We start from the raw sequence: 23,313 nt of genomic DNA, 5'->3' as shown, positions 1-23,313 counted from the left end.
CAGAAATGGGGGGCAGAACAGCGGCTGTTCAGGGTTGGCTTGGGGAGAAATGGAGCTATTCAATGAAGACAGAGCTTCAGTTCTGCAAGGTAAGAGGATTCCGAAGATTGGTTGTTAAACAGTGTGAAAGCACTTACCGCTCCAATAAGGGGAATGTATTTAGCACTACTAACTGTATACGTAAAATGACATCAACGATAAAATTATGTTTTGTGTATTTTACCCCTATTAGAAAGAATTAAAAATGAAAGGGAAAAATGTTGAACAGATTATGCTGGGAATGCGTTAGCTGGCATCCAGATCATTCCTTCCCTTGGATCTGAGACTGCCACCTGTAGTTCAGCTTTGCTTAGATCCAGGGGAAAGATTAGTTTTAGTCATACTACCAGTGCTAGCTGGGTCTTGAACTTATGACATTGCCATCTTCCATCTCCATTTTGTTAAGGCAGCATGGGGGCAGGTAAAAGGTGTGTGTGTGTGGGAGCCCTGCATTCCATGATAGACACTGACTTGATACCTCTGAGACTTGCCATCCCAGTCTCTTCTCTGATAACTTACGTTTTGCCTCTGACCAGGGCCTAACCCAGGACTTAGGACCACCACACTAAAGCTTGGGCTTCTAATAGGGACTTCATTCCATCTGCTATGGAGGGGAAGACAGGCAGAGAGAAGGACGGTAGGGCCTAAAAGCAAGGATGGAAGCAATGAGAGTTTCTTCTCAGACGTTCATTGTTCAATAGGCTCTTGCTTCCTACCAACTGCTGTCCACCAGTGAACGAGGCCGGTGCAAGGCGAAGTTGCTCAGCATCTGGTCATGGGTCCATTTGCTGCATTTGACATCTTCCCCAAATGTCAAGCCTTACACGTGCATGTGAGGCTGGGTGTGCCTGCCTCTGTACTTGTCCTTTGCACTGGGCTAGAGCAAAATCAAGTGCTGGCCACTTTCAGAATTCTTGTCTTATGCAAATCATTTTGTCTTAGAACAGAACAGAACAAAGAAAACCATACAAAACAAAACAGGAAACCCCCTTTTCTTTCTCTTCTAGCTCCATGCTTTCTGCATTGTTGAAAAGAGCCAGGGTGATAATCTTGTTGTTTAGATTTTATGTGGTATGGTGAGGGTGTATCATCTCCTTGGTGGGGGGGGGGGGATAAATATTTGATATATATGTCTGGTTTTTTTTTTTTTTTTTTGAGACAGCATTTCTCTATGTAGTTTTGGTGACTGTCCTGGAACTCACTCTGTACCCAGGCCGGCCTCGAACTCACAGAGATCTGCCTGGCTCTGCCTCCTAAGTGCTGGGATTAAAGGCGTGCGCCACCACCGCCCAGATGAGTTACTTGTAAGTCTGCATACCATCAGCAGGTAGGCTATTTCTTTTGTTATTTTCTCTAAGAGCATCGACCATATACCATGAAAGTAAGATGTCCACATTTGGGTGGGTCACTCAATGTTCCATTAACGCTGATGTGTAGGGAAGAGTTAGCGGGGAGAACCTGCTTCTGTGGACAGTCACTCAGAGCTCTGGGTTTTGTGCTTCCTGGAACACAACTCTCCTATAATACTCCTGGAACCCGGCCTACTATAGTCACGAAAACCCAGTTTTCCAACAGCCTAACTTTAGATAACTTGACTAAGTCTCGAAGTCCCACAAATGCAGGAAGTTCTCTCCTGCTGTGTGCGCAACTGAAAAGAGCTGACCCTTTTCAAATCTCTGGTAACTATTTTCTGTGAAGTTAGAACTTGAGTGGTAGTTTCCTGGTGCTGGAAGACATAAGGACATTGGCTGTTCTTCTTGTACGTGCTTGGTTGGCTAGGAGAGGGATTATTTGAGCTCTCGAGGATGTGAAGTGATGTAGCTCAGCCGTAGGACTGGGTGAAGTCCAGCATCCTTCATGTTGCTTCCTTCCCATCACAGAGTCAAGGACTATCAAATAAGGGCACAGGCTCTGCTGACTACCACCTGATTTTTCGTCCCCGTGAAAGAGTTTTATTGAGACACAACTATTCCCATTTACTTACCTGTTGTCTCTGGCTGCCTCAGGGCTAACATGACAGCATTTAAGACTCTGTCAAAGGCTCTATGCCCTGTATAACTCCCAAAGACTGTCTGACTCTGAAACCTTTCTAAGCTTGAAGGAAGTTATTTATAGAATTGGAACAGAATTGGTTGAAAATTAGCCAATACCTCTTTAACCTCTTTTGGGAATCAAGACTAAAGTCAAACTGGCCGCCACCTGGCTTGCATGGGGTCTCTTACAATTCCAGTTCAGCTCTGCAAAGGCTGTTGCCAACGAGACACTAAGCTGGTCTCTGGTCAGCACTAAAGAGTTTCTCATCTTTTCAAACCCCCATTAAAAACAAACAACAACAACAAACCCCACAAGATTACAGTTTATAGAACTCAATGGAAATGACAAAGTAGAACTGGGTGCCATTTGGGCTTGTACACTAGGAAAAGAGAGCTTGCTGGAGGCCTCCCTGGAAACTTTTCCAGGACTTTTGTCTTTATTCAGCCTGCAGGAATGCTCGCTGCCCCACCCCCACATCTTTCTTTTAATATTTTTTTGGGAACTCCGCTATCCCCTTGAGTCTTATTGTTCCCATGTATTTTTTTTTTTTAAAGCTAGTGTGAGTCATAACTCTGCTACAATGAGAAAAACGTTTGGCCTCACAGGGCCTTGCCAAGGCTAGTGACGTGTCAAGGAGCAGAGTTGGTACTGCCCATGTTAGACTAACTGCAGATCCAGTGGTGCATTTACTTCAGGCCCAGGCACTTCTCTGTAGAGAGGCTTTTTATGCCTCATGAGCCCACTCCTCCCTCTCTGCCCTGTGCCCTTTACACTATTCTGAGGAATCCATCCCCTGTGTGTAGGGCTGATGAAACATTCCTGAGTTCCCTGAGGGTAAGGAGAGTTAGCGTCTTTTCTGGAGAAGACCAGGGGTCCCCAAGATACCTTGCTAGAGTGTCTTCCCTTTCCCCAGGTCTTAGAGTAATTTGCTATGGATCTGGGTGGCATCAGCTTTGCTGTTAAGTGCTGATTCCACAGGAAAGGACTTTTCAATTTAATTCTGTGTAGGCATTAGTTGAGCAATGTAGCTTAGACACTAAATCATGGCAATGTGCATTTCTGATGACATGAAAATAATAATGGCATAAAGTCATCTGGAAAAAAGATGGAAACAATGCTATATTTAAACCAGGAGGAAACTGTCCAGCTGCTTTTAAATGTCCCCACTTGTCTGAAGCTTCTGTGATTTGCCTTTCCAATGGTCTCCATCAGAAGGTAGGACCCCGAGCTCAGGTCTATTCTTATTATTCATCATTCCACTATAACTCCAGTCGTGGACAGATCCCCATCCTGCAAGAGGACGGATGCCCTCGTCGAGGGAGAAAAAAAAATGCTGGCATAGCAGTGACTCATTGTGTGGCCATGGAAAATTCTAGTTATAAAGCGTGGAAAAGTCAGATTTTCCCCGAAGAAGCCTCTCCTGAGAGTGCCTCTCACCCATCTGCTCAGCCTATATGTCCAGAACGGCTTCTGCAGGAAGGAAAGCAGGGATGTCCGTGACTGCGGTGGGGAGGCCAGCGGCAAGCAGCTGGGATAGTTCACTTGGGCATCGCCACCATTGCCTGTGTCATGAGTGACTGTTCAACAATGCAAGGCCAGCTGCTGTAACAGATAAACCCTGAAATTCTGTGGACCAGTTTGGTGGAAATTCTTACTCATACAGGAGATATTCGTGCTGGGTGGAAATAGATGGGCCTGGCATAGACCTCTACACAGTCTTCTGAGGGCCTGAGCTAAGGCAGCCTTTGCCATTTCAGCACCGAAGTTTCTCAGATTCTCTTGATTTAGATCTCCAGCTAGTATCCAGAGATGATTGGTAGGTCATAGATGAGGCTCTATGGTTCAAGTCTAGAAAGAGAACACATGGTTTCTGCTTAAGTTCTAGCACCAGATCTGAGTACATGGCTAACAGAAGAAATGTTGGCACAGGGAGGCTAGTGCGATCTGAGATAGATGATGGCCAACAGAAGAAATGCTTGAGGGAGGCTAGTGTGTGCCCAGAAGGAGAAGCAGAAGATCTCCACACAGGAGCTAGTTAGCCAGTTTCTGGCATAGTGGCCAAAGTCCATTCCCCAGCTTGGCAGGTGCTAATAGTAGGCCCATAATAGGTGCTTGTCCCCAAACAGTAGGGAGTTCTGAAGTCTGGAAATGAGTTGGGAAATCTAGACAGCAATGGTCAGAGCCAAAGGACCTGAGTGGGTTTAAACAGAGGAAAGGCATAATGATCTCAAGAACAGTGTGATGGAAGCTCAGCTTAGTTTTCAGTCCTTGGACAACTCAACCAATTGGAAGGAGCTGTAGGCTGGGTTCTAGGCAAGGGGTTGCTCTACCCCATGAGATTCCATAGACTTAGCTAAGAAGCTAAGTGAGGTAGGAGTCGCTAGCTCTTTCAGCTGTTCAAAGTTGAGAAGTGCAGCATTACATACACCACTTCCCTCCTCCATGTAATTCACGAAGCCCAGACCTGTCTAAACGTTTGAGTCCATTCCAAACTCATATGTTGAAATTTTGACTCTCAAGGCAATGGTATTAGGAGATGAGGACTTTCGGGTTGGCCAGGTTGTGCCAACAGAACTCTCATGGATGCTGTGTTATTTGCTACTTTTCTGTGTCTACAATAAAATTCCATGACCAAAAGCAATTGATGGAAGAAAGGGTCGGTTTTACCTTACAGTACTAGAGGGACAGATACCACCTGGCAAGAAGAGCTTAAGTCATCCAGCTGGGTAAAGGGAGAGCTCTCGAGCTCTTCTTGAGGGAAAACAGATCATTACACTCTTTGTGAACTATGTTATAATCCTGTAGTGCTAACAGAGGGGTGTGTGTTGTGGGGTGGTGGTGGTGGTGATGGTGGTGGTGGTGTGTTTTTGCTTAGTGTGTGTGTGCTTACTGTGTGTGTGTGTGTATGTATGTGTGTGTGGTGTGCTTATACGTGTGTGTATGTTTGTGCATGTGTGTGTCTCTGTGTGTGTCTGTGGTGTGTTACAGAACAGCTTAGTAGTGGGCAGTTAACTTTCATAATTGTGAGACAAGACATTCATGATCCAAGGGTGTTCAGCCAGTGTTGGAAAGACCCTAGCTAACTGTCCTATTCTAATGTTATTTCCAACGAGCACAGTAAGGTTTGCTAAGCACACAGGAATACCAGAAATAAACAGCAATTGATGGTATGACCGGTGATCAAGATATGTGGAGTAACAGGAAATACTGTGTAGGCATGTTTGCCCTTGTGAAAATAACAGGAAGGAAGGAAAAATCTGGAAAAAGCACCACTGACTGCTTCCTTCTCAGCGCCATTTTTCAACCACAGCTTCACCCAAGTCCACACACAGCCAACAGCCTGGGACCCACCAAGCTCTGACCAGTTTAGCTGCATTCCTCATTGAGGTATTGATACACCAAGACTTTCATATGGTATTGCCTGGCATTTTGTTGCATTTATGCACCAAGTAACATTATCATTTCAAAGCCTATGTTTAGTATTTAAACATGTGACAGTTTTCATCTCAGATGTGCCATTAATATGATTTGTCAGCCAGTAAAAACTTGTGGGGGGAAAAGAATTACAATTCTCACCTGTTCGTAGCTACAGGAGATGGTCACTGCTTACCAAAGGAACATAGCACTCATGAATGATCAAATTTTCTTCCATCAGTTCCCTAATTGCACTCACTTGATCTAAGAAACCGTTCATGGACCAAAAGAAGCAGCAGTGAACACAGCCCTGGAGCATACTGTAACTGACTTCACACTGTACTCAGCTCTCTTGGAGGATGTGTGTGGTGTGTGGCAAAGGAGGAGTTAAAAATTCCACTTCACCATGGTCTCCACAGGGGAGGAATGGAAGGTAGCCCTGCTTTGAATCACAGTCATAAAGTGGTTAGCAATCTGATTTTATTTTAAAACACAGGATGTGAGTAATGTTACATTGCTTTCCTTTCTCTGTACAAACTGAATGTGATCCAAGCCATTATTCTGCCCATCTGGTGGGAAGGTCACACTTTATCATGACAGTGTCCTTCCGTGTGCCATGTGAAGGTCCTATTTGATTTCTCACTAACCACAGGTCTACAGAGAGAGGGTCTTCCTTGAGGATGTGGACTGGGCTGCTCTTCAACAGCATGGAAGTCACTGCACAGGGTCCTTAGGAGCACCAGCTGGATATTTCCCATTGGGGACATATCACATTGTGGGGTGCTACAAGGGAGCAGGGTACATGGTGCCTGTGCCTATGAGGCCCACGCATTCTTGCTGTCTTCTCAATCTTGGAAGACACTCCCCAGATTTCTCTCTTGTCTTGTGTTTCCATTCCTTCTGCGTCTCAGAAGATCCTCTGTATTGATTTTTCTAAGATCCTTCACAAACACTTGTGTTGGAGGAGTGGTTGGGAAAAACAAATCTACACTAACTACAGATACCATCTCTACTCTGTAATCAACTTGTGTTGACACAACCCAGGGAATCAGTGCACAGGAAATGCTTTAGCTCCATAGCTGAGAGCTGTGTGCAGGGGGCGGGTGTACAGAGGGAATGAATGTTCATTCATTCACTCATTCAGAAACCTTCAAATAGTAACTACTATGTGCCAATCATCATCCTATAATCGATTTCTTCTCTGTCTAGAATGGCAATCATAAACCACAATGGTTGAGCCAAACATAAATTAATAGAGATAAATGAAGTTAATTTTTTTCTCACACTAGTTATATTTCAAGTGTACAATGGCCATAATGATTAATGACTCATAAAGGAAGAAACTTCAAGAGTCTCCATTTAAAAAAAGAATGAGTGTAGACCATTTCCACCATCCTAAGATGTCTACTGGACAACAAGGATTAAGACTCACAAAGCTATAAAGAGACTAGGTGTAATGCCACTTAGAAGGATTTGTAATTGTGCTACACCCACAGCAAACCTTTGCCATGTGGTAAGGTACACTCTGTGTAGTGTATTCTTTAACAGGTCGAAGTTTAAGACATTATTTTGGTAGGCATTTAGTGTGCTAAGTTCTGTAGCTAAATTGGATTCTACCACTCCACCTTCCCCAGTAGTTTACAGGTCAATAGAGATAAGAACAAATGTCTCATAGTCTTTGAAGCCAAAGTAACTTTCTGTGCTTGGGAAAGTTATCAGGGAAAAACATAATTATGTTGATTTCTTTTGTCTTCTCAATCAATGTGCATGCCTGTTCCTTGAACAATGGAAAATACTTTAATAACTGTGTTATGTAATGAGCAATTACTATAATTTTGCATTGACATTCTCAAAGCTTTGGGCTCCCTTTGCTCCATTTTCTAAATGAGCGTGGACCACAGGGTGGGAACTGTGGCAACACACAAATTTGCTGAGCAACATTAATCATAGGACAGGCAATTAGACCACATGCCAAGGATGTCTCTCACTGTGCTCTGCTGAGTAAATCTGAGACAATCTCCCTTCCCACTCACACCGTCATCAGAGGTCAGGTGGAGGGTACATTTAGGCTTCCTAATGGTTCCACAGTTTTAAGGGTACAGAGCAGTGACTTTTTACTGAAACTTCTTCTGTTGGCTCTCTTCTCTCTCTAGTGTTTTCATTTTAATTGTACAGAAAATGGAATAGTTGTGTCCTTCACAGTGAGATAACTCACTTCATTTGTAGGCAGTAGCTTCTGGGCACTGTGTTTTTTGAGACTTGTATAAAAGAGAAACCTCTTTATCTATTGAGTTGTGAGGGCAAAAGGTGCTCTTCATTGCCACTCAGTCCTGCCCAAGGATTTAGCCTTCAGGTTCATTTCATCAATGTCATTGCCAGGGAGGACACTCCCCAGAAGTGAAAACGTTGCTACTGAGATACAACCTATTTTAAGATGTTTTCTAACCTTAGCTGTTTTCATGCTCTTCATTCTCTGTGGGCCTGAGTCCACTTCTGCTGTTGATATAGATACTACATTACTGTACTTGTAAATGTTTTGAAAATTTGCAGCATCAGTTAATAAGGAGACAGCAGCCAGCCCAAGCTCTTAACTCTCTTTAATCATCACTTGCACCTGGAAGGAACTTTAATCTTAGTGGTTCTGGCTTCCTCTCTGTAAAATGGGGTTGTAAGCCTCCCTTCCTATCTCATGGGATTACGAGGATGCATACTGGGGGAGAGTTTGAAAGATTAGTGTTTTATGGATATATAGATTGTGAAGAGAGGTGTCTGCCAGTTTCCCTGTTATATCCCAGTTTCTAACCAACTTCGTAGTTGTGTCAAATCTGAGCATTATGCTCCCATAACTGATTGGATCCAGGATGGACTACAAATCTAAGATGAATTGACCCTATGATCTAGCTTGAACCAATAAGATGTCACCCACTGAATGCAGGGACAGTAAGGATAACACAACCGGTGAGACCTTAAGGTTGAAAGGTCAGGTGTATTTGGGGAATTGTTGACTTGGATCATATTGAAGGGCACACAAAGAGACTGTATTCTATAAAAGAAAGCCAGAGAAAGGCTTGGCTATGTTAAGAAAAGCAGGTAAGTAACTCTGGGATTCCAGAAAGAGTACTTACTTAAGGTTCAGGTAGCAAGAGGCAGCCTGAATCTTCCTTATTCCAAAGAGGTCTGAGTCTGTTTAGGAATTTTCAGCTTTTTTTCCCCCCAAACATCGCAACCTAATGAGGTAGTATGGCTTCCAAAGGAGAGTTGCATGACTCATCCAAAGTCACACTTGGTTCTGATATTAGCTTAGGTTTGACTGTAGGTTTCTGCTTCTAATTTCAAATCCTTTCCTGCTTATTTTCTTTAATTACTCTTTAAGGTTGGAATTGAAAGTCAAATAAGAGCTAAAGAAGTTGCTCTAGTCCGACGTACAAGCCAGAGGAAGGCTGATCCATGTAATTTGTTTGAGCACTATTTTACAGCCTTTCAGACGTTCATCTGAGCCTCGATAAGCTCACTGTTAAGTTTCGTTCCTCCCCTGGAATATGAAGGACACCACCACCTTTTTCCTATTCGTCCCACTCAAGTCACTGACTTCTATTAGAGCAAGGGTGTGAGAGTTTGCAAGGCCGTCATACATTTTAATTGGTATTTATTCATGGCTCTGATACATGTTTCCTGTGTTTGGTCATCTACTCTGTTAAAATTGCTTTTTAAGAATATTACAGCTCCGGGATAGAGTTGCAATCCATCAGCAGTAATGGCTCAGCGGTGAAGAACTTATAATGCCCCTGGAGAGGGTCCTGTTTGGTTCTCAGCCCATATCCGGCATCTCAAAACTGCTGGTAACTCTGACTCCAAGGGACCCAAAACCCTTTTCTGTGCTCAGTAGGCTGTTACACTCATGTGACATACACACATACACAATTAAAAAATAAAATTTTAAATATTACTACCCATGTATTTAAGTGTTAATTATAAAAGCAAGTATCAATATTTCCTTTAAGATATAAGTCGGTATAAAATATGCACTTACTTTATCAACTCACACAGTAGGTTTTAGATTTTTCTCTTTGATGGAGCATGGTAGTCAAAGAAAATGTGAGAGTGAGAATCAATACAAAAAGAAATTGAACCAGAACTTGTCTGCCGAGAAGTGCCAGAGACCATCCTTCTACATCAATCCCCACTGTACCCCAAGGTTCTCAGGGGTCCTACAGGGCATAGTTTTGAGATCATTGTATTAAGCTATACAATTTATTATAAAAAATTTTTGTTTTACAAAAAGCTACTTTTTTTTCCCCAGAAGAAGACAACAAAATACGAATCCATCTGATGTTGCAGTTGCTGCCACTGGGGCTTCATTAACACCATGGAGACAAAGACCTTTGTTTTATTGACCTTCCTATTCCCCATAATGCTAAATCATTGTTCCACTAATGCCTGTTGAGAAAATAAATTTAATAACATTGTTAAAAGAACCATATACTAAATAATAAGTACATTGTTTCAATCTCTTTTAACCATTTGCTATTCTATTTTTCTGGCTGATGACATACAATGCTGTCGGAGGGCTTTAAAATGGAACTACACTTTGGAACATTCGTCCAAGGATAATACGAGCTTTTTCACCCAGAAAAACTTTAAAGCTAACAGTCATGGGTCTTCAATTCATTAACTGACCCAGATTGAGTTATTGACCTTCTCTAAGCTTTGGCTTCCTAGTCTTTAAAACAGATCAATGGTATCCACTGGACTTCGGTAATAAGAAAGTCAAGGCTGTTGTGGTATTTATAAAATGTTTAGGATATGCCTAGAGTATAGCTCAATATGTGCTCAATAAATGTAATCTATTATTCAGAATAATAGAAAAGGCAATAAGGCAAAAGAAAAGTCTCTGCCCAGCCCCAAATGACACCCATCAATGAACAGATTGGCTGTGCACACTGCAGAATGCACACTTGTATTACATGGTCAGCCCAGCCTCCAACTTAGAGTTGGCAGGTAGTTGATGTCACTTTTTCCAAGATGCTGGGCGATATGATATGGGATTTAAGAGAAGTATCTTTGAAAGAAGTGCTGACTAATGTCCAGAACAGCTATTAACTCATTAATAGTTGGCAGAATTAATATAGCTGAAGGCAAGGAGCAGGCTTCTTTATTGGAAGTTCATAGAGCGGCTCTCGCTGGCAGCTGCTGCCACTCTTTGCACAAAAAAGAGGATATTTTCTTTCTGTTGTAAAAATCCCACTCCTTCTGCAGTTTCCAGTCCCCTGCACCCCACTTGTTCCATTAAAGCACTTGGTAGATGCACCCCCCCCTTTTTAGCACGTGGATTACTCGGCTTCTATAGTATGCAATCCCTCCTTCGGTTGGCTACTATTTTTCATTTTCTCTCTGTCTAACTCTTCCCACTCTTCTCACTGTGATTGAAAAAAACCCTACACTTCCTCAGTTGTAACTGTGTAGCTTAGAATGACTCATTGCATAGTGGAATTGATGAGGTCAACAGCTGCTGGAAATTATTTCTCCTTAATAGCCCTATCAACATGTGTTTGCTATTATCCCAGTGAGAAAAAAATAGATGCATCAAACCTCCATGCTAGCCTTCACTAAAATTTTCGCTAGAGGAATTCATGCTTCCAAAATAATTTCAGTTTTGATTTTAATTTAATTTTATGTGTATGGTTGTTTCTCCTGCATGCGTATCTGTGGACCATTTGCATGCCTGGTGCTCATAGCGGCTAGCAAAGGATGTTGGATCTCCTGGAACTGGAGTTACAGATGGTTGTGAGTCACTATGCTTATGCTGGTAATCAAACTTGAGTCTTCTGGAAGAGCAGAGAGTGCTTTTAACCACCGAGCCATCTCTCCAGCCTTGAAGTTCACATTTTGACACAGAATGTTTGAATGAGGACTTTAGAAGTTCTGATGGAGAACAATGAATTAAATAAATGAAATAAAAGAAGAACAGAAATGACAAAGGTCTTGTTGCCAATATTGTAATTCTTTTCAGAATTGGTTAGGAGACTTCATGGCCTTACTAGTGATAAGGGCGTGAACTTGATAGTTCATGCCTTCATAGGCCTCTGGACAGTTTGAGAAAGAATATATCCAGTAAATATGAACTATTATGATAAAATGCCTGTCTTCTGAACAGTCAGAGAAAATAATTGAAATATGCTGAGAAAGAGAAGGGGAAGAGGTCAAGGTAGGAATTGAGAGGAAAGGACTTAACTCAGTTAAGGAAGACATGGACGATCTCCCTGCTGACATTCAGACTGGGAGCTAAAGGGTGAAAGCGGGGAGCAGAGGCAGAGGAAGCAACTGCTCATGGTCTTGTGGCCAGGAGGGTACAGCCCACTCCTAGAGATGGGGGAACATAGGTGTGTCCAGAGCACAGGCAGGGAGGATATGGGACAAGATGAGGTCAGAGAAATGGGCATGGACAGGACTATATAAGACTATGCAAGTCTAGATAATTTTATACCGAATACAATGAGAAACCATAAGAGAGGTATAAGCTGTGGTATGTGTGTGCTTCTTTAAAAGCAACCCTCAAAACCAGAATGTTTCCAACATTTACAAGTAAACTTAACTTGTTAGTCAAACAACATACTGCCAGTTCCAACTCTGCGTTTTCTAAAAGACATAATGTATAGGTCCATAGAATGTTTACCTGTGTACAACCCAAGGGGTGCTATCTATATAGCAGTCTCTCTGAAAGACACTACAATGTGTATAGTGTAGTTTTGTATACTGTACTACCAGTGCGGCCTTGCATAGCAGCCCAGAAGGGAAAGACTGGAAATGAACACATCAGGCAAGAATGGTAAAGTCACATAACTATCTAGCAAAATAAACTTTATCACATGCAGGTAAGTCACTAAGTTAAAGCTATTTATCTATCTATCTATCTATCTATCTATCTATCTATCTATCTATCTATCTATCCATCCATCCATCCATCTATCTAATCAATCTATAGAATCTTCCACAGTTATGTAGTGAGTCTTTCTATATTAAATGAATTGTTTCGTCTTAAAGTTTATTTTGCTAGAGTGCTATACAACCCTATACAAAGAACTACATGCAGTTAAAGAATGCTCTGAGTGGGAGAAATAGTCTTCCCTGGAGAAGAGCACATCAACTGGTTAACCAATACCACTGGTCAGCCATGAAAACAAAATATACAAGTAATATAAAAAAATGATCAGCGGGGCTGGAGAGATGGCTCAGTGGTTAAGAACACTGACTGTTCTTCCGGAGGACCCAGGTTCAATTCCCAGCACCCACATGGCAGCTCATGACTGTAACTCCAACTGACCCCCACATTTAGACGTACATGTAGGCAAAATACCAGTCCACATAAATTAAAAAAAGGATCAGCTTACATTTAGAAACATATAGACATATATATATATATACATATATATATGTTTGCATATATGTATTCATATGAATAACAATGAATGAAAAAAGAGGCCATCAATTTGATAGAGATCAAGGAGGGGTTGTCTATGGGAGGATTTAGACAGAGGAGAGTAAAGGAGAAAATGTAATTGTATTATAATCTAAAAAAAAGTGAAAACAAAAAACAGATGCAAGTTGGGTCTGTGGTGCAGAGGGTAGAGCCCAGGACCTTGCACGTGCTATCCCTTGCACTTGCAATCCCCACACCTTGGTTTCTTGAGATGGAGCCTCACTACACATCCCAGGTTGGTCCTGTATTCTGGATCTTCCTGTTTCAGGCTCCTGAGGTATAGAGTCTATGACCCCATGCAGGACAAAACACCATATTTCTAAGTAAGTATGTTCTTCAATATTTGATTGTGGTGGTATTGTATTCCCCAAAATATTGTGCACCCTAATAAATTTATCTGGGGTCAGAGAACAGACAGCCACTAGATACAGAGGCTAGAAAATGGTGGCACTCACACCTTTAATCCTAGCATTCCAGAGGCAGAAATCCATCTGTTCAAGGATACAGCCAAGCATGGTGACACACGCCTTTAATCCCAGAAAGCAAGCCTTTAATCCCAGGGAGTGATTGCAGAAAGAGAAAGATATATAAGGCGTGAAGACCAGAAACTAGAAGCATTTGGCTGGTTAAGCTTTTAGGTTTTGAGCAGCACAGTTCAGCTGAGAACCATTCGGATATGAGGACACAGAGGCTTCCAGTCTGAGGAAACAGGATAAGCTGAGAAGTTGGCCAGGTGAGATTAGCTGTGGCTTGTTCTGTCTCTCTGACCTTCCAGTGTTCACCCCAATAACTGGCCTCAGGTTTGATCTTATTAATAAGACCATTTAAGATTCATGCTATATTTGATAGTTGACATGAAATGCATATGTAATATAGTCACCGTTCTAGTCTTTGGTTTGGTGATGATTTCTTAGGTGTTAATGATAACGAAGCAACAAATTAAGAAAAGAGGTTTGGTGGGTGACACACAGGGATGGAGCAATATTACAGTACATTAGCTATGGGGACTAGTAGAGACTCAGTACACCCTGTGAATCTTATTGTAAAATGGGGGCAGTTTTACAAACTCAACTAGTTTTAAATATTTTATGTAAACAATGATAAGTATCTGAGAATCAGAAATAATGAGATATTTTAATCAAATGTCCCTTTTCTATTTTTTAAAGCAAAATATCAGCAAACCCCACAAATAATTTAATTTGCCTATTAAAATGTTTTATTATTATCATGTGTGTATAAATTACTAATACCTTTTTATTTTCACATTTACTATCTTAATTTAGGAAATTATAAAGAATTTATATTTCAAGTATATTATAATGTGGTGTGCTATGTAATTTATATATAAAGCAAATGGTTTCTGGTTCTCTTTGCCATTTATTTTATATATTTTTGATGTATAGAAATTTAATACCTTTATGTATTCATAAAGCAAATCTTTGCTTTTGTTGCTTTACCCATTTTCAATAGTAAGGGTGTCTTTTGTCAATTTATATTTCCTCAAAATGTGGAAAATTTGAAAGATAAAATGTTGGAAAATCAGTACTCATGTTGGAGAAGATATAAGTAAGTTATTCAGACTGAGCCCTAGTCCCCTGGGTTGACATGTCTTTTTATGTACCTGGAACTATATAAATGTGTGATATATGAAGCTTTTTATTGTCAATATGGAATTAAAGTCTCCCCAAACCATGTGGCTGTTTGTGTATCCAGTGATGGACCTGTTTCATGTGTGTGGATGAACCATGCTACAGTGTGATTTTTGTTCAAATATAGACAGTCAGACATTCACATCACAGGATAGAAGGATTATTTATTCCTGTCTATGGACACCTCACTCATTCGCCTTTAAGTGAAAGTCTCATTTCTGCCTGGATCATGTGATGATAATCAGGGTGTGTGTAGTGGAAACAAAAAGATGGATAAATTCATATTCCATGCAGAATAGTCAGCTAAGCACCTTCCATGTTTTCTCAGCAAAGAGAAGAACCTTGTAATGTTCATGAAATTTTCTCAGCTGAAAGAATTCAGGAATTTAAAAAAAACCTAGATTGAATTTGGAAGCTTCTGCTGTCTAATTTTATTTGTCACATTGACTGGATCTTGGGCTGACCAGATTTCTGGTCAGTCATTATCCTGGGGTTCCTTCAAGAGTGGTTTGAATGATGTTATGTTTTAATTGTTGCCTTCATTTCCTTAGGGAGACCTCATTCCACCAGTTGGAGATCTAAGCACAATAAGAGGCTGATCTTCCCTCAAGACAGAGAGAGGTCCTTCTACTTGGATGCTGCCAACTGGTATATTAGTTTCTCCCACTGTTACTATTGAAAAAGTGGAATATTAGTTTTTCTGGAGTCTTGAGCTCATAGGCCTTTAGCTGGATCCCCAGGATCCTGGCTCACCTTCTAGAACTAGCCAGTATCCAAAATCATAAAACCAAGTTCTTCTGATAATTCTCTTATTCTCCATTCTTACCTTGGTTTCTGTCTCAATCTCCATTGTTATCATATTTGTTTCTTTGGAAAACTTTAATACAGAAATCCAAATATAAATTTAGGTAGAATTAGATGACAATATCATTTTCCATAATATAAAGTTATTTGGTTTCAGGTTAATAGGTAATAAATCATTGTGTAAATTGCTAAAAAAAAAAACCCTTGTTTTTAGTTATGAATTATAGCTAAATTATTTGAAGTAATCCATGAATAGCAATGAATTTTAGCAGAAATATCTCACTTAAATGAATTTTTAATATTTCAGAAGTTTGCTACCCCCAAAAAACAATACAAATATGCAAATACACATTATACACATGCTTACTACATACAAACACACACACATACACATACATACACACACATACCTGTTTAACTGTTAAACATTTTTATTGTGCAGGTTTGAAATATTTATAGGACATGCAGCATAAAAAAGTGTAAAATATATCAGTAAGCATATAAAATTTCAGTAACTTTTTGAACCAGCAACTGACTTACATGAGATCAAGCATCTAGAATAACAGACATGTCTTAGGACACACAGTTTATAGACTGAATCGCAGAACCATTTCCCAAGTGATTCTCCTTATATAAAGATAAAGATTATCTTTCCATTTGAACAAGTATGCAGTATAGTACATTTTCAGTTATGTACACAGTTGAAAAGTCAAACTGTGTCCACGCCAGTGTCTGTTTTCAATGCAAACAATCAAAGCAGGTAGCAGGTTGGAAGTTAAAGTGTCAGCGGAACTGAGGGAGGAAACAAAAGTCAAGCAGAATTCCAATAAATGTATGAAATATATTAAAAGAAAAGCCTACCTGGAATTAAAAAAAATAGCCCCCAGGGCAGAGCTGAAATGTGAGTGGGGGACTAAAAAGCTTCTGGGTGTCTCAGGTAGGCAGCTTTCAGGAGGGACTCAGGTATACAGGTGAAATTCCTCAGTTTGGGTTCAGAAGAACTAGAACTTATTCCAGCAAGAACATCACCTCAAGCTTTTATTGCCACCCCTCCCGCATCTTCACTCTGAGCAAAGTGATGCTTGCATTAGTCCAAAGGCTCCTGGCAGGGGGAGGGGTCACATGTCACAGCATTACAGACTATTGCAAGCGCTATGCGTAGAAGGGATCATGCTTGCAACAGTTTTGGCGGTCTCATTTTGGTGGCCTCCTTTTTGACAGCCCTCCCTGGAGGCCCACTGATCAGTTGGAAAGGGAGCACAGTGTTGAGCCACTAAACCATCCCAGTGATGAATTAGCTTCGAGTCAGGAAAGTGTGGTTGTTCTTGAAAATAAGTGAAGTTGAATAGACATGCTGACCTCATTCCGTTGCTGAGAGGCAGGAAAAACTGGCTTCCACTCCTGCTGGCCCAGAGAGAGCTCAGCCCCATTTGTCTGCTTTAAATCATCTCTTTGGGTTAATGTTGACCAGGTTTGACATAGAGAAAGATGCTACATGACCAAGCACAGATATCAATTTCAACAGGTTCTGTATCGCAGAGTCAGAAACAAGTATAGAGTTCTAGCAAGTAGATTTTCTATGTTTTGTTTTTTAGGAAAGCTGCTGGCATAATGAGAGCTGATGAGTTACACCCTCTTTGAAAAGGAAACATGGAAAATTAGAAGGCACCCAGGTTTTATTATAGGTAATAACAAATATTCAGGTACATAAGATAATGGGTTAAAATGTCAAGATGAATAAGACATTACTGATACCATGAGCATGAAGGTTATTGTCTCCAAGTTGACAGTGGTCACTAGATCCCACTAGATTGTGATTGTTAAGAGTAATGGCAACAGCTAACTCCTCAGATGGCTGAGGAAGTATCTGTTTAAAACCTGCCCTCATGTTCCTAGACATGAGGCCTTAGCCTGGAAGTCTTCCCTTTCTATGACATCATCATTTTAGAATGGGCAGTTGAGGTTGGTGGTCCTCTTTTTCCATCCCCACCCTACCCCAATTCTAATCGTTTTTCTCTTTCAACGATATGTTTGTATTTTAGCCAATCAAACAATGATCCACATGCAAAGAGAGGGTGGGAGTGGGTTTAAACATTTCAGACTGTCAAAAATAGATGCAGTAGCTCAAGAGACAAGCAGTACATAGGAAAACTGAGCAAATGACTTCTTTGTTCTGGACCAAGACAAACCATTCATAAATTGCTGCTGTGATAGCAACTTGAAACTTGAAATTGGCACCAAGGAAATAATAAGGAAGAAAAAAGAATTGAGAATACTTCCATCCCTGAAATGTCACTCATATTTCTTTCTGCATGTTGATACGGATATTGCTGAATATCTTGCCAATAGCTTCAAAGAGTGGGTCACAGAAGGTGTGGACATAGATGGAATAAACGCGGCTGATGCACTGAATCTCAATCAGGAAGCTCTTGATGCATGGTACAACTGCCCAGATGTGCAGGAAAGAGAGAATGGCAAAGTAAATGCCCCAGATGAGCGCCATAGGGATGCCAAAGATGGTAGACAACAAGCGGTAGAACCAATATTTTGTCACAGTGAAGGTGGTAAAGCTGGCCTTCCAGATGCCGTCAAAACTGTGTGTCCCTTCTGGTTCTGCAATCACATCTTCAAAGTCGATCTGAAAGAAAGAAGTTGCAGAATGTGAGTGTGAAGAGAAGAAAAGGGGGAGACACAACTGGAGATTTATGTAAATGTCTAAGATTTGTTTGCCAGCCCTGTGCCAGATAATAATCAGGCATCTGCCTCCTTGGAACTCACTTGGAAAAACGAATATGTGAGTGCCTCTCAGATCTGATTGTTCTAGGGTGGAGCCCAAAAGAATTTTAACAAATTCTCCAGGTGTTTCTTTACTGTGTCAACAGTTGAGAACTACTGCTTTTAGAACAAATGAGTACGTTTAAACTTCTTGCTTTAAAGTAAAACTCAGAAACATGGCTAAGGACACACAAAACATGGTAAAATGTAAAGAATGTGACATAATTTAACTGCCTTCAAAGACAATCACACATGCAGTGCTGAGGACTAGTTAGTTTAGAATTCATTAATGACTTTCCAAACAGAATTAGCAGAATCATTTCAGGAAATCAGGTCCTGGGTGAGCTGAGACATTGAGATGAGAGGCAAGACTCTAGCAGAGCTTTGGAAATGTGCGTGACAGGGAAAGGAAAGAAGGAGATTGGAAATGTTGGGAGCCAAGCCTCAGGAGCAAGTTAGAATGAGGATGGGGAGTGTCACAGGCAGAGGAGACTAGAATGACCAGGTGGAAAGAGGTTGAGACAAAAATATTGTTATCCAATTGGTGAGAGTCTATGAGGATCTTAGAGCAGGGAAGTTCAGTCACAACCATGTAGAATTTCATCAATGAATTTGACAATGTAATGTGAGTGCATGTGCATGCGCAAGTGTGTGTGTGTGTGTGTGTGTGTGTGTGTGTGTGTGTGTGTGTGTGTGTGTGTATGTGTGTGTGTGTGTATGTGTGTGTTTATGTGTGTGATTTGTGTGTGTATGTATGCTGGACAAAGGGGAAAGGAGACTGATAGATGATATCACTCTGCATGCTGTGAATGTGTTGCTCTGATTGGTTGATAAATAAAATGTTGATTGGCCAGTAGCCAGGCAGGAAGTATAGGCAGGATAAGCAGACAAAGTGAATTCTGGGAAGAGGAAGGCTGAGTGAGGAGATGCCAGCCTGTCGTCCAAGGAGCAGCACGTAATGGCACACAGGTAAAGCCATGGAACATGTGGCAACATAGAGATTAATAAAAATGGGCTGAGTTTAAGTGTAAGAGCTAGTCAGTAGTAAGCCTGAGCTAACGACCGAGCAGTTTTAATTAATATAAGCCTCTATGTGTTTACTTGGGGGATGCAAGTGGGAGAGATTTGTCCCAATCGCCAGCCAGCCAGGACACAGGAAAATTTCTAGCTACAGGAGAACAGCAGGGAGCCTGTGGCACACCCAAGTGAAGATGGTGCAGTCAAGATGGGAAAGTGGTCATAAAAGGAAAATAAAAGGAGGAAAGAAGTAGGGGAGAAAGGAGGAGGGAAAAGGAAGGAAAAGAAGCAAGAGAAGAGAGAAAAGAATTTCTGGATAGTATGGGAAGATTTGGTTACTTCAAAAAGAGGAGCAAAGGATGACCTTCGAACTCCTGATCTAACTGTTGGGGAGAACACAGGCAACATTTGAGCAAGGAGAAAATTAGGAAGAAAAAAATTAAATTAGGAGAAGAGAACCTCACTTTAGATTAGACAAGTTGAGAATATAGTTTTTGGTAGCGATCAAGATAAATACCAGTGGTCCAGAAATTGTGAATACTTTAGAAATGGCTCCTGGGAACCAAGCAAGCAAGTTTGCAGTCACATAGCTCTTCATCCACCAAACTCTTCTCTGGGTTGGTGATCTGGGATTTCAAAGCTCCCTGGAATAGCAGGTTCCTGTCACTTTACAGAAGAAGAGACTCACGGTGACTGTCTAAGGACAGAGTCACAGCAATGGGGGGATGCTAGTGCAAACTCTGCTGGTGCAAACTCATCCCTTCTGTACTAACATCCCCTTCTAGGTACCTGCTCACGGACATAGTTAACTCTGAGACTTTATATAAACTAAATGAAGCACAGGATTGAAAACAAATTATCATCAGGAAGGCTGGATAGTTCTGGGCTACTGCTTCCTGGTGGCTGCTACGTGAAGGGTTCTAGCGTAGTCTGAAATTGGCACAAACTGATGACTATTTCTGCAGCCACCAGAGCTCAGAGTCAAGGCTAGAACTTCTGGCCGCTGTTCGGGGCCAACGAGCCACCTTTGATTTAACACACCAAAATGTCTTTTGGAAAAAGTACATGATGCTTACCAGTTTTAAAGTTTATTTTCCAGAACATTCTGTTTCTTGCTCTATTGCCCAGTGTCCTAATAGTATAATATGCAAAAATAGTTCAGCTATAATTTTGTAAATAGTCATTGTATTTTTTTCCTCAGCACATTTAGAACTAGACTCAGAGGTAAACATCCACTTGTGTTTTTTTTTCACAGCTTGTAAGAAGTCAGGAAGATAGCTCAGTTACAATCACAAGGGCTTGAGTTTAGCCCCCAGAACCCACTTGAAAAAATAAAAAACAAAAACCAAAAACAACAGACATAGAGCTCCGTAGGCCACCCAGCCTAGTCCAATTGTGAAGTTCCCAACCAGTGGGAGACTTTGTCCTTAATAAAAAAGATGGGTGGCTTTGGAGTAAACAATGCCTGATATGTCCTCTAACACACACACACACACACACACACACACACACACACGCGCACACGCACACGCACGTGCACACACACACGTAACTGTACACATACACATGTACATGTACACACACACACATGCACCATACAGGAAATACAAGGCAAATCAGATCAATACTTGAATAATATGTTTATTTATAATTATAATGTATTATATTTATTTGTAATTGTCTGTTTTCAAGGTTATGATAATAAATTCTTCCAAAAAAAATGAAAAATGAGAACTGATGATTTTCCCTCAATTCAACTGAAATACATTCCTTTTTTTTTTTTTAACTGTTTAAAGATGCCATTATTTTGTAAGTGAAACTGAAGATGTCAAAATCGCAAAATTTTCAGGAAAATATAAATCTGGGATCAAAGTATAAACCATGGTGGTTTACAAGTGTCCTGGGAGTGCACACCTGCTTGAGTGCACAAAGGACAATGGCCCATTGTTTTTATTAAAAGGAACGTCTATTACTTATTACCCCAGAAATGACAATGAATTGTCAAGGTGAATAAGAGGTTGGTTTGAGACTCAACTCTGTTCTAAAGGAAGTTGATGCTTTCTTAAATACTGAGCCACTTTTTACAAAACAAAAATACTCTTCATTTGAATGTGAAGAGTATTTCACAATAATGAAAAGGCAAGTTAATAGCTTTAGAAGCTTACTACATTTAACCTTTCCTTAGCATGGCCTTAGGGGAGGTACAACATATATGTGCATGTCTGGATGTATACATATATGTGAATATATGTAATTGGCTAAACTGTCAAAGTATATTCTGTTAGGGAAGATATCTAGGAACATGTGTTTATACGTAAACTTTCTTGATAACAATTTCCTTAACTGTACATCTAAGTAAGCATATTGGAAATCCTTTCTTTCCCTCATTTTAGGTACTTTTGAAACATTTTCAGTGCCTTCCAAAAACAGGAAGTGAGCACAGTATTCAAGTATCCCAGAGAATTTTGTCCAGGTTTTCTGGAAAAAACAATGAAAAATTACATAAATATAGTTACGTTGCTAATTTAGTCTTAAGAATTGACAGTGGCTTAAAAGAATGAAACAGTACAGCCCAATCAGGTGTAGATGGGGGCAGAGGCAAGGAAGACTAATGAAGCACTAAATCCAGAGGATGTTTCCTCCTCTCCACCTCTCCACCTCCATTTCTACAGCGACATCCAGGTACTGAGGAGAGTGCTTCCTGTGAGTACAAAGCCCTGGAATACAGCAACTTCTCAGCAAGCAACAGCATTGACAAGCTCCTTGATCTGCTGACTAGGGTTTTAATAGATAAGCAAGGATGATTGACACAGCCCAGAAAAGATGCAAATTCAGTGCCTACCCCTGGCTCACAAGGGCTAACCTGTGCTTGTGATCGCCTTTCTTGCAAGCCTCTGAGATGCCCATTCTCACTCCTTTTCGTAGATGAGGATATTAAGGGAAGTTAATAATTTGCTCCAGGTCACCCAGATGCTAGAGAGCAAAGCCGGCATGTGTCACATTGCAGGTCAACCTTCCTTTTGCTTCTGCATTGCTGGGAATCCAAATGCTTACACTAGCCTTGGTGCTTAATTTTTGCCTGGTAGACTGGCACCCAGAAGCACTCTGTAGTTGAAGGAATGGCTCTTGTTAGCATTACCACTTTAAGTCAGGACATCTGGTAACAGGGATATTTTGAATTGTGTGAACTGATTATATTTATATTGCTTGGAACAGTATGTTCTTACTATCCTGGGAATTCAGCCAGGGACTGTCAAGCTAAATGGTAGAAATGGAAACTGAGGCACAAAATGATTAAAACGAGGCAGACAATATCATGGTCCCAAGTGAATTGGTAGAAAAGCTAAAATTAGAATACTAATTTTACAATTTCCAAGTGTACAAATAGCCAGAGCTCTGCCCACCCCCCACCCCGCCTCCCTTTTCCCACGTACCTATTTGATCTCTAGGTACCCACAAATCTCCCCCTGCCATCTCAGACTTTGGCTTGGCAGTATCTCTGCATATGTCTTAGAGAGATGTCTCTTAATACTGTGCTCACGACATTTTCATACTTCAGCCAGGGTGAAGAAAATTGGAAATGGATACCTTTTTTAAAAGTGTGTGTGTGTGTGTGTGTGTGTGTGTGTGTGTGTGTGTGTGCATGTGTGTCTGCTCATCTGGGTGTGCTGGTCTGTGGGGCAGTGGTGGGGTCTAAACTTTGTCATCTATAATTGTATAGCAAGCACTTTTAATCACTAAGCCATGAGGAATACTTAAAAAAAAAAACCCAAAACTACCTTTAGTATATATTTTGACTTTCATTCAAAGTACACTGAACTGAGCATATTTCCTTTACGTGAACAGTCATCTAGTCAATGGCAGGGCAAAATTCCACACCAACCAAAGTAGAGTTATGTAGTAGATTGATAGAAATTTAAAGCAAAGGATTCATAAAGAACCGGAGTCCCATTTAAAACACAGGAACCAATGACCACCACTGTCTTGGCTAGAACAAGGCTATCTACTCATCAAATGATAGACACAGGATTGGAACTCAGGCTCAGCAACACTCCTGGCTTCTGCTACCACTGCCTGCCATCACCACATGCTCCCAGTCAGTCT

At 40.9% G+C, this 23,313-nt stretch overlaps 1 protein-coding gene across 1 annotated transcript in view; it reads right to left on the bottom strand.

Moving 5' to 3' along the window:
• Window positions 1-15,830: 15,830 nt before the first annotated feature.
• The window catches only part of Cav1 (caveolin 1), a 33,344-nt gene continuing 25,861 nt past the window's right edge, over window positions 15,831-23,313 (bottom strand). Inside the window, exon 3 of the mRNA XM_052719705.1 lies at window positions 15,831-18,055. Coding sequence (XP_052575665.1) covers window positions 17,714-18,055 — 342 coding nt within the window. The 3' untranslated portion in view covers window positions 15,831-17,713. The remainder of the gene's footprint in view (window positions 18,056-23,313) is intronic.

Source organism: Peromyscus californicus, unplaced genomic scaffold (assembly GCF_007827085.1).
Source record: "Peromyscus californicus insignis strain IS unplaced genomic scaffold, ASM782708v3 Scaffold_6__1_contigs__length_162567912, whole genome shotgun sequence".
NCBI lineage: Eukaryota > Metazoa > Chordata > Mammalia > Rodentia > Cricetidae > Peromyscus > Peromyscus californicus.
Note: the sequence above shows the minus strand (reverse complement) of the source record. Positions and strands in the feature narration are given on the sequence as shown.